At 36.8% G+C, this 11,785-nt stretch overlaps 1 protein-coding gene across 1 annotated transcript; it reads right to left on the bottom strand.

Moving 5' to 3' along the window:
• Positions 1 to 405: 405 nt before the first annotated feature.
• Positions 406 to 11,280, bottom strand: LOC149554699 (uncharacterized). Its single transcript, XM_089828961.1, has 3 exons — positions 11,163 to 11,280; positions 1,825 to 2,099; positions 406 to 624 (listed from the first exon to the last, which is right to left on the bottom strand). The coding sequence occupies exons 1-3, from the start codon at positions 11,278 to 11,280 to the stop codon at positions 406 to 408; spliced, it is 612 nt and encodes a 203-aa protein (XP_089685087.1).
• Between the last annotated feature and the right edge of the window lie 505 nt (positions 11,281 to 11,785).

The following is an 11,785-nucleotide window of genomic DNA, read 5'->3' as shown; positions in this document are numbered from 1 at the left end:
ATAAAAAAATTAGATATTAGACTATTATAGCAAGTAAAATCTAGCAACTCGTGTGTACAATCCAGGGCATTTCCATGATTTTAAAGATTAATTGAATCAAGGCAAAACATGGTCAATATGTATAATCTGAGATTGGACGATCTAAACAAGCTATTCAAATACTAATATTTTGATAATTTGATTCCTAACATATTCTATGCCATTCTCTCACTTCTAAAATCCAACAAAATGTCTCATTTAAATTCGTTTAATTTTTATATTTAATTAAATTTAAATTAATTATATGATGAAAAAGGCCAAATGTTTCATATAAGAAATTTGTTTCCCTGACATGCTTGAACTCTTAAACTCTGCCGTAATTCCTAGAATCAATTAAAAATGCACTTACATAATTATGAAAGAAAACTAGTAAGTGCGGCTGCTTACCTTCGTGAGAACACCCTTCCCTGAATTTTCATAGTATTTAATGACAGGTACGGTTTCCTCCTCAAAAGTTTTGAATCTCTTTTTAAGAGTCTCTATGTTGTCATCAACTCGACCTGATGTTGCTCCTCGCTCTAAAATTCTTTTCTCCATAATTTGAGGGCTGCATTCTAAATTTAACACCATATTGGGGCTGCAGATCTGCACAATCCATCAAATTTCCTTAGAAGAATCTTTGTAGACAGAGTAGCATGATGATTCCTCCCACTGGACAGAATATTCATCCTACAAATTTGACAAGAAATAAAGATACTGTTATAGAATGAATATGGCCTGTTTTTCAAACCAAATACCCATTATTTTAACTTTTAAATTGTAATTAAAAATAGATTTGACATTTAAAAATATGTCACTGAGATATAGTTACTAATTTAACAATATATACAAGGTGTTTGTGGTGAAACGCTAAATGCTTCAGTTCTTCAATCTAAATAAAGATTAAAATATATAGTGTCAAAAAAAATTCAATAATCTTAATAAGAAAAATCAATTTAAGAGAGAAATATTTTAGAGTTCGTAGTATTGGCAAGTTTTTGGATTTGATTGTCCAAGTACTTTCTATTGTTTTAGATCACACTCCAATTCTCTGGCTCTGAGCCCCTAGCACCGCTACGTGAGACAGCACATACCCAACAATTTTTTAGGTTGTTTGATTGATATCTGAAGTTCACAGGTTTTGATTGTACAGCATTGCATGCAAATTGCAAGGAAGAAGATCCTTCAGCAGCCACTCGCATTTTTTTATCTAAGTGCTGTAATGATCGCAAATTTTAGGAATTCAAATTTTGTAGTAGCCTCATTGTGTGCTAGCTGAAATCTACATGAGACAATGTGGAAGGAGATCAAATTTATTGTTACCTCATTGCATGCAAGCTAAAATCTACATTAACAAAGTGAAATTTGATTCTGACAACTACTTCAAATACCTTTCTTTTCTTTTTTTAAGGTAAGTGGATCTCATTGCTGTATTCAGAAAATGATCTGCACAAGGGCACGCACAGATCATTTGCTCCCCAACTAGAACTACTCTTCAAATCTTGATAACACAATAGTTTTATTAGCCTAACCTAACTTGAACAGGAAATGACTGAAATCTAAGTAATTTAGATCTTTTTAAGTTAATATGAGTCAAAGGTTCAAGATTGTTCTTATTCCTCTGTTAAGATGAACAAACCGAATTAAACTGTAATCTTTGCTTTCACATGGAAGTTGACGATGAGCAACTGTACATTTAGTGTATTTTGTAATTTCATTCAAGTAGCTTTAGCTGATATACAAGTCGACTATAAAAGCCCTTACTCTGGTTCTAACTTGCTTAGAATTGAGGAGGCAGAGCTGTACCTTGTCCTCAAATGCTGTAGCTTGGTCCACAGAACGTGGGAAGCCATCAATCAGAAATTTCTTGTTTGTAAACTTCTCCATAGCTTTCTTTAACAACTCCAATGATGTTTCAACTGGAACAAGTTTCCCTTCTGCCATGCAAGTTTTTGCCTGTTTTCCTATATCAGAATCATTGTTAACTTCATCCCGCAACAAATCTCCTGCTGAGAGGTGAACAAATCCGTAATCTTTGACAATTTTCTCACATTGTGTACCCTTCCCAGAGCCTGGACCACCTGCAGTAGAGTGCAAAAAGTTAAAAGCCTTACTCTTGCTGAACCGGGTCCTAAAAGACCCATTTCCCAAAGAAGCATAAGAAGAGGGTTTATATTGGATCTACTATGAAAATGCAATATTATTATCAAATATTTACAGAATTCATTAATGGCTTTTAGTTTTTAGTGGATGCTATAGATACGGATAGATCACTATACTTAGGCTACAATGGGAACAAGAAATGAGGTGAAATAAATTTGTAGACTAGGAGCTTATTGAAGGATATAATGAGATTGTGAAAGAATGGGAGACATGCACAAAGCAAATAACAATTAATAATTTGATGATCCCCTACAAAATCAGATACTCAATGCCAGAATAGATTTAGAGGTACAGAATGTAAACGCCAATTTTGAAGATTTATGTGATAACAGAAGCCCTCTTTTTAAAAGGGTAACCCCCTGCAACAAGAACATAAGCCAACTTGAACATGCAATCTTAGTTCCCACATGAGTGTATAAACAAATATATTTAAGTTCCACAGGGTCGCATAGCCCCAAAAAATCCCATGTCTTCTATATGGGGATGTTTTTGAGACTTGGGGAGTTGGGGAAACGTCTCCTACAGCACCACCGTCCCTGCAACTCTGCTGGAAGGTCACAAGTTGCTTACCATATGGCACATATCATTATATGCTGATCACAAACTAGTTTTTCTTTTATGGAGAAGTCACAAAGATGATATATTGCAGATTTTGCCTTAAAATATCAAATGGCCTCAATTTGTATATCAGCATCACCACACCACTGCCTTGTCAATGTCCCCTGCTGTCCCCTTACCACCCTCAGATTTATGCCCTTGGTCCCTTATCGCTGAAACCAAGCCCATGCCCCCGTGTCCCTCTATCAGAAACCTCCATGGAACTATTGAGAAAGTTTTTAATGAAATGTACAGGTTATAATGGGGTAACCAAACATGACCCCTAAATTCTAAGTAAATATACTAATGGCATAATGGGGGCAGAGAGACCTGCAGACTTATACACTAATTCTATCAAATAAGTACAGTTGATAAAACAACTCTGTTTTGAGAAGGCACCCTCATCACAAGTTGAGTTGTGTGATGAGCCCTGCTGGCTCTCAACTCAAACTCCAGTAAACTCTTTAAGTCTTATTGTGTTATTTTAGTTTTTAAGAGAAAAGTTCATAGACAGAAGAGAAGGGGTACAACATATAAAAGCTTATAAACTGAAATACAGAGCAATTTTCTACAGAATGGAAATGTAGAAGACTTTATTTTATTGAAACAATGAGATCATGAATGATAAACATACCAGAATGTTTCCAGCTTTTTTAATTAAAACAGTAAGCCAGCTCGCCTGCCAAGAATGCTGAAAACTGATTGTAAAGGATGCTTGGCCTCCAGATTTAGGTTCTCTTGCCTCAAAACTGGATACAAGTCTCTGAAAATACTAGACGCCAAGGATGGAAGTCAAAAGGCAACCAAAAGGAAGGCGTTTCAACCAAACCCTTCACACACCTCTCTAGAATGCACAATTCCCACTGCAAGTCGTACGGCCAAGAAGAAGAATGAGTAATAACCCTGCTAGATGCCACTGATCTGAAGAAGAAGGCACCACAAGGAAGAAACCCCTCTCTTATTGCAATCAACAGTAAATCTTTATATAATACTCTCTCTGAATCATGTAGAACCTCTGAATGAAGCTCTCAACTACACTGATTCGATTGATCTTTCATAATCTCAAGAGTGCTCAACACTGAAGAGGTATTGTTCTCCAATGGACAAAAAATGCTCAAAACCCTATCACAGGAGCACAGGAAGAAGCCAAAGGCAAAGTCAAAATATTCAAAGATGAATTTCTCATTGCCCAAAATGCCCATATATGCCAAAAGGCACGACTTCCAAGAAAGATACGTCACTTTTAATATTTAAATCTTTTAAATTATAATTTAAGTCACTTTCAATAGTTTGACTTAAATAAAATGGGCGCACTTTATTAATTTAAGTGATTAAATATTAAATCACTTTTAAAGAATATTTAAGTGATTTAAAAAGTATAAAGTCAATTTGACTTTATAATAAAATATTAAGTTAATAAATAACTTAAATCGCTCAAATAGGCATAACTTCCACAAATCTTCATAGAATCCCGTGTTGTCAAAAGTTGTCAACTCCTGAACTGCTAACGCCTGATGTGAACCAACATTGGGCTTTGAACACGAGAACAATCCAACTCTCCAGAAAGTACCATTGACCCTCTAACCAATCCAGCTAGCCCAAAAGGGTCCAATAAAGGGCTAACACACTGTTCCTGAGAGCTAACTAGAGCGGTGACATCACAAGTTGCCTATAAATGATGTAAACATTCTATGGGCAAGACCAACTCTATCTTAGGGTGAGGGGGTAGGCTTGTTTTAGGGAGGATTTTCAGACTATGGACCACATCCTGATTCTTTGAGCTATGATTGAGGAGGCTAGACACCGCTCTGTGAAAGCCTATTGCTGCTTTGTGGACTTTCACAAAGTGTTTGACTCCATTCCTAGGGCTGCCTTGTTTTAGAGACTTGGAGACTTGGGGATTTCAGAGACTTTGTTGACAGCCATGGCGAAGATATATGAGAGTGTGGTTAGCAGATTCACGACTTAGTAGGGCTTTTTTGATCCCATTTAGAGTATGTTGGTAAACAAATTGTTCTTTTCAATTCAACTCTTAAATGCTCGAATCTGTGAGAAACAACTTGATACCAACAATTGGATAATCTATCATCAGGTTGATAGATTTCCTCTGAATTGAAAGGTACAACTCCCTTATCAATTATATACAATGAATTTGTTTGTTCTTAAACTAATTGGGTACGTTCTTAACCCAAGAACGAAAGAAGAAAACCAAGCTAGTCCTAGATAGAACTAACTCGGGCAAATTTTAGTTTCTAAACTTAGCCAATGCCAAGAACCCACAATTCCTATGACTTTTTGATACTGGTAATGCAATATGAATGTAGATTATGTGAATGCAATGAAAAAATGAAGATTTAATATTCAGATTTCTACAATAGGAATACGTGCAAATGCTCTGATCTACAACACATTCATTATCTGACACAAGATGCAAGATAATGTCCAAAACCATACAACAATGCTCTAATTGAATATATCCAAAAAATAAAACCCAAATTCTCTAATTTGAAGCAAAACTCTTCTTTGTTTTGAACACAACAAATACAATTCTCTTATTTTTATTTGCCTGCAACTCTGGCCAAATCTATTACAGAAATCAATGCATGAAATGAAATGCATAAAATAAGCTACTATCTCCCCTCTACTCCAGCAATACCTACTCTTACAGAAAAGAAGAACCCCTTCAAATGAAAAGGTTTTACAATAAATACATTCTCCAGCAACCGTTTGGTTTCTTCCAGTGACTTTTCAATTATGTAACTAATATTGTCTCTTTGACTTCTCATATTTTTCTTTTGAAAACTGATATGCTTATTAACTTTTAAAGTTAATAATGATATATATTAACATATTTAAATTATATTTTAACAATTGACATTTAAATATGTTAAATCAATATCAAAATCTTTCTTTTGTTGAGTGGACAACAAAATAAATATTGCTGCCAGGTAAAAATGGGTCATGTTTCGGGTGGGATATCTTTTGATTCCATCGTTGGATTGAGCTCATCTTTGGATATGTTTTTCCAAACCTTATTTCTTCATTCTGACCAAAGTGATCAGAAAAATAATCATTGAGTCAAAGGATATGAGCTACTGAATTCTGCTCTATATGATTGTTACAAAGTCAGAATTGATAAAATAAAGATTCCAGCCATTCTTCTTTCACATGCTATGTAACCCAGATGTCTTCAATTTTCCACTATGTTATATTCCATGCTTACCATGTTTATTCCTTGCTGAATTTTGGAAGTGATTCTCTATAATGCTTGTGGCAGAAAATCCCAAATGAAGGTTGAAAAACATACCAATTTCTCAGTTTTCCACTTCTCTGTTGTAGGTGAAATTCACACATTCTAGTAACACCTGCACTTTGAAAATAATTAACAAGCAATACATCTTCTTTGCTATCAAGTCACTGGCTATGGAACACTCTAATTCATCCTTTGTGGAAATTTGACTTTTGTCTTCTCCCTTTGTGAAAAACTCCAAACTGATTGCGAAAGGCGTAGCAGAAAATGAATTTTTCACTTCATATTTTAATGTCATGTTGATGTCCAAATCTTCAAACAATAAATCATTATGAGATTACTATTCTTTGTTTAATCAATTAAGAGCTCTTTTCCATCTCTCTATTGTGGATTTGATGCTTGGCAAAAATTCCATTTTTGAGTGCGAAAAGCGCACCCAATCTTCAATTTTCCACCTCCATGTAGTGGGCACAATTTTGATGAAGATTGATTCATAAATTACTTTTCAGAAGTGATCTTGAAACTAGGCTGCATATATCTTCATTTTGGATTGAGATTTTCCTTTTCTCTCCTCATGTGGAAAACTGAACTTTGACTGCGAAAGGCGTAGTGGAAAATGAGTTTTCCACTACGCTTTTCCCTTTGGTGGAAAATGAAACATTTTCTTCTCCAATGGAAAATCTGAAAATGACTACAAAAGGCACAATGAAAAATGAGTTTTCCACTCTACTTTTCCCTTTGGTGGAAAATCCCAAGTTGACTACTCCATTGCGAAAAATTCAAGAAGTGCTTCTCCATGATGGAAAAATAAACTTTTACTTCCATTTGGTTTCGCATTTGTATATCTAAACTCAGTAAAAATTCAATCTTTCATAGAGATTTTGTTAAGCATACTGGGAACAATTTTGGGAAATTCTTTACGTAAGGCGACTTTAAAAGTTTTTAAAATGTTGAACTAAAAGTGCACTTACAGAGTACTATTGGGGTGAAGCAAGGGTCACTCCTCTCTCTCACCTTGTTTGGCGCTTATATTGATGAGCTAGAGGCTTTCCTTAGCAAGCACTCGCTCTCGGGTGATGTATGCACCTTGCATCATACTTTGATCTCCATTTTACTATTTGCGGACAATGTGATTCTTCTTGCCTCTTCCTCGAAGGGCCTTTAACAATTTCTTGATCGCTTGGCTTCCTTTTTTAATTTGCAGCAGTTGGTTATTAACTTGGGCAAGACCTGGGTGATGGTCTTCAATTGTTTGAAGACTTCTCATCTCCTTTTCTTTTTCCAAGGCACAAAGGTTGAGATGTCCTCTTCCTATACTTACTTGGGGTCAAGTTCTCTGGGCCCTGTTTCAACTTGAGGCCCCCCATGCAACCTTGCACCAACAAGGGGTATGGTTCTCTTTCCTTGCTTGAGAGGTAGTGCTTTAGGCATCATTTTTAGGACACCACGTCCAAGATGGCCCTCCTCGATTCCCTAGTTAGACCAACGGTGCTGTATGGTTCAGTGGTTTAGGGGCCCTCTCTTTGGGAGTCTGATTGGGCGTCAATGGAAAAGGTCCAAACCCTTCTTCTCAAGTGTATTATTAGGTGCCACTAGAGCACTCCCCATAGTATTGTTTTGGCCAAGTTTGGGGCACACCCTTTCAAACTTGGTGCAACCTTCAACCTAGTGTGGTTTCTTCATTAGCTTTGGCGCTTTGCTGATTCGACCGAGCGGTGGCATAGGTATGCTTACTTGGCATATCACTCCTAGAAGGAAATTGTGGGTGTCGACTTGGTGCAGGAGCGCCTTATGGAAAGGCAAAACCCTAATGCAATTTTGGCTTGTAAATGGTCTAGTCAACCATTTGATTAATAAGGACTATAGTTGAACTCCCTAGGTAGGTTTAGGAGGTGTGGATAAGTAGGTTTTATGTTTGAGTCATGTTTTTAGCAATTAGGCCTTGATAAGCCTAGAAATGCTCAAATTTTCTCTAAAGGGAAAAATATGGAAAAATGCCTTAAATGGGGTAAGAAGAGATTAGGAAGGGCGCTTAGATGTTTTAGGATCACTTTATAGTGGTTAAACCCAAACTGGATAAGTTTGGAAGCCTAGAAAGTAATATTGCAAAAAGTTGTCAAATTGTTCATTGACAACTTTGCAAATTTTTGCAAAGTTGCAATGACAATTTTTGCACTTTTTTAGGAAGAGGCTAGATGGGTGTTTGTAACTTGACCCAAGGGTCTAAGTAGTTAGAGGGAGTCTATATAAGCCCCATCCAACTCATTGTGAGGGGTTGGTTATGCATTTGTACGAACTCTTCGTGTGAGAAGGAGGTTTTGCTGACGGAAAACATGATTTTGAGGGATCGATCCAAGAAACTGAGTTGATTTGATTTCTATTTTGAATGTATTAGATGCTTAGGATCATGTGATAACTCTGTGCATTTTTGTTTTGATCTTTGGAATTCAATTTACTAGGTTTATAAAATTACTTGGATTCTTCATTCCTGCTGTCCAGTTTTGACAAGGTTCACTAAAAATGGCTAAAGCTTGATTTCCCATGGTTGAAAACCTATGGCCTTTGGGAATAAAGTAATGGCCTTTGTGCATATTGTAAATAACAATTTTTGAGGTTGTGGGAGACAATTAGCTATTTTTACAAGTGAGCCCTAGGCAAGCAAGTGAAAGCTTGGCAATGCATAGTGATGCTTGCAAGAGTGTTCTAGATGGAACAATGGATTGGCATGTGCCACTCTTGGTTGGGAAATGATGGAGTAGGAGGTTTAGTGTCCATAAACCAAGGGAGGAAGTCTAGAGAGAATTTTTTCTTGGTTTGGAAGCATAGTTGCTGTCATTGCTCTTGAAACCTTTAAAAGTAGGGTTTTCTGAAAAAATATTGTACGAACACCATGGAGACCTAAGACCTAGAAAATCCTTGAGCCTAGGTCAATTAGAAACAAATTCTAGAAGGCATCAATAGGCATTGTTAAGAGATTTTGCAAGGTATTGAAGGTTCCTTGTTTCTAGGAGGGCTAAAAGGGGCTCTTAGGGCTACTAGGCCAAACAGAGCAAGAATGAGTTGTGAAGGTGGTGAACCTATCCAAATGATGAAGAATGACTTGGAATGTGTCAAGAACCTCATGACTCATGAGGGAGGTCTAAACTTAGTTTTTCTTTGCTCATAGAATTTGGTGGACTTTTGGCTTGATAGGCTAAGAAGTGCAAAATTTGGATTTTTGGGGTTAGAGGAGAAGAAACTGAATAGATTGATGAGTTTCTTGGTGGAAGGTTACTAGGAGAGAGTCCTCTAGGTTAGGGTTAGAGAAGAGACCTTAAGAAGACTAAGAAGTAGCCTTGGTAGAGCAAAGAGTGCTCTAGGTGAAGAAGCTCCCCATCACGACTCCATTAGTAGGGCCTAGTGTTGGTTTGGTAAGGCTTCTACTATACTGAGGTCTATGGGGATCAAGATGGATTGTCTTTTTCCTTCCTAGTACTCCTTGGATGCGCCTACTCACCTTCTCCCTTCTCGTTAGGAGTTCAACATGTATGTCAGGATGGACATTTAAAGATAGTATATCGGTATGACTTGGGTCTACCCTCCAAGGGGGTTGCGGGCCAAGATGGCCTTCTACACTAACTTTCTTAACCTTCAGGATGAGGTGATTGTGCAGCCCTCTTACCTCTCTTGACATTGGTCACATGTGTTGTGTGTCTCCCTAGGGTCTTTCAAAGTGGGTTCTCACCAACTTCGTATCCAAATAGATCACCAAATTGATAGAGAAGACAAGACTTGTCGGCTTTGTGACATGGGGGAGCTTGAGACAAAGACCCATTTCATTTTTCGGTACCCTCATTAGTATGAGATTAGAGGGAGGTTTCATTGCCTATTTAGAGATTCTCGATTTCTTTCCTTTGAGTTTTCACATCAGAGGTTCATGGCCCTTTACCTTCATGAGACCATGAGACTTTGGGACCATGCTACTCAGATATTGTCTCCTTCGAGACAAGTCATAGACCAACTCATCACATCCTTCTTTTGGTGGTCCCCTAAGTTTGGGGTACCAAGCGCTCACTTGGTCTATGTACCCCACCCAAATCTGTGCAACCTGATTGGAGTTACTCTCATCAACTATCCTCCACTTCTACCAGCACTTAGCAACATCATAGGGTTCCTTCTCGTTCTAGGTTGTACCCCTCGATTCTAGATTTTTTCTCCATTGTTGGGCTTGTTTAGTCAGTTGTGGGTGGCTGCCCCCATATTTCTAAGCTTCTTCTTTTGTTTTTTGTTAGCATTGTTTCTGCTTTGCCTAGGCACCATTTTGTGTTCCTGCTATTGGCTAGCCTCCTTCGTTGTGTAGTGACACTCCCTTTGACCCTCTATGTAGTCTCTTGTTGGACATTAATAAATTTATCTTATCTTATCTAATGTATTGGTATATTGAACACATTTTTCTCTCCAAATGTGTCATTCTAGAATTGAATACCTAGCCTCTTCCTCAAATGCATAGGAAAATTATCCCAAAAGACGAAAAGTTTGATCCTAAGCTTAAGAGTTGGGATTGTGAGATAGAAAAGCTAATCTATGCCATGGTAGGGGGTGCACAATAGTCAGTCTAGTGGATGTATCAATAGGATTGCACCCTAAAGGTTGTTATAAGATTGCCAAGATGGAGATCTATGTTCAAAATCCTAAAGTAGCAATAAAAAATTGGCATATCATTGTATTGGACCGACATGAAATCACCCCTAATTGTAGAAAGATATTAGCCCCAAACCTAGCCCTGCAAACTCTAGATGCCCAATTGTCTCAACCTGGTAAGGGGGTCAAGAAACCTAATTGGATAGGGAACCACAATGACATTACGATTGGAATTAATTAAAGAAGGAATATCACTGCCATGCAAATGGTAAAATTCAAATCGTCCTATCGCTATGAAACAAAAAAAAGATGTGTCTAGTGCCCATCCAAAAAAACAAGCCAATCAAGGAGAAGAACAAATCCAAATGGATGCACTTTCAATACGAATACCCAATATTATTATGAAATGACAGGATACAAATACATGTGATGGCCTAAAAACTGTCTACAAGGCATAAAAGTTTTGAATTCAATAGACTAAATTGAACTGAGCAAGGATTTGCATAGATATTACCTAGCACAAAGATAATGAGATTCTTGGACATCTTATTGCAATGAGAATTACGAGAGCCTTTCTTCTTTGGTTGTATATCTCTATCAACATCTCTTTCTCCAGATTGGCCACACCCCATGATGCTTGAATGTTTTGTTTTTTGTTGGCTGTGTTGCCTATTGATCTAGAAACCCCAAAACCAATTATGATTCAATTGACAGATTTAGTTTGGATGTCTCGTTTCTCTAGTTAGATGGAAAAAGAAGACGATGCCAACATATGAAAGGCATAGAAGGTGTGGACTAGACTTGGAATTTGATGGCCATATTGGCCATTTTTGCACTTTTTAACCGTATATGACAAGTTGAAAAATTGTAAGACCGTATGAATTGATAGGCTAAAATTTTAGAGAACCGTCAATATGACAAATATATTTATTAGTACACTGTCAATACTTGTTATAGGCAACTTAGTATTATATTTAATAATATACAAAAATATGATTTTATAATATGTCTAATATATGCATGGTAGATATCTATTTTTTTTTTTTTTTATATTTCTATTTTTTCTTTGTTTCTATTTAGATATGTTTCTATTTTGATGATTGTATATTTATATTAATTCAGAATCTTTGTTTAAGT

The sequence above is a fragment of the Cupressus sempervirens genome, chromosome 5 (assembly GCF_028749045.1).
Source record: "Cupressus sempervirens isolate cs-2001-9-10 chromosome 5, ASM2874904v1, whole genome shotgun sequence".
Classification (NCBI taxonomy): domain Eukaryota; kingdom Viridiplantae; phylum Streptophyta; class Pinopsida; order Cupressales; family Cupressaceae; genus Cupressus; species Cupressus sempervirens.
The sequence above is the reverse complement of the archived record's forward strand: the minus strand, read 5'-3'. Positions and strand labels throughout refer to the sequence as shown.

Excerpts from the sequence above, each read along its gene's own strand:
- LOC149554699 (XM_089828961.1), bottom strand. The coding sequence starts at position 11,280 with ATGGGGTGTGGCCAATCTGGAGAAAGAGATGTTGATAGAGATATACAA. Across the intron at positions 2,100-11,162 it reads TCTCATTATCTTTGTGCTAG|GTGGTCCAGGCTCTGGGAAG; the intron begins GTAATATCTATG and ends ACTCTACTGCAG. Across the intron at positions 625-1,824 it reads CTACAGCATTTGAGGACAAG|ATCTGCAGCCCCAATATGGT; the intron begins GTACAGCTCTGC and ends TGGATTGTGCAG.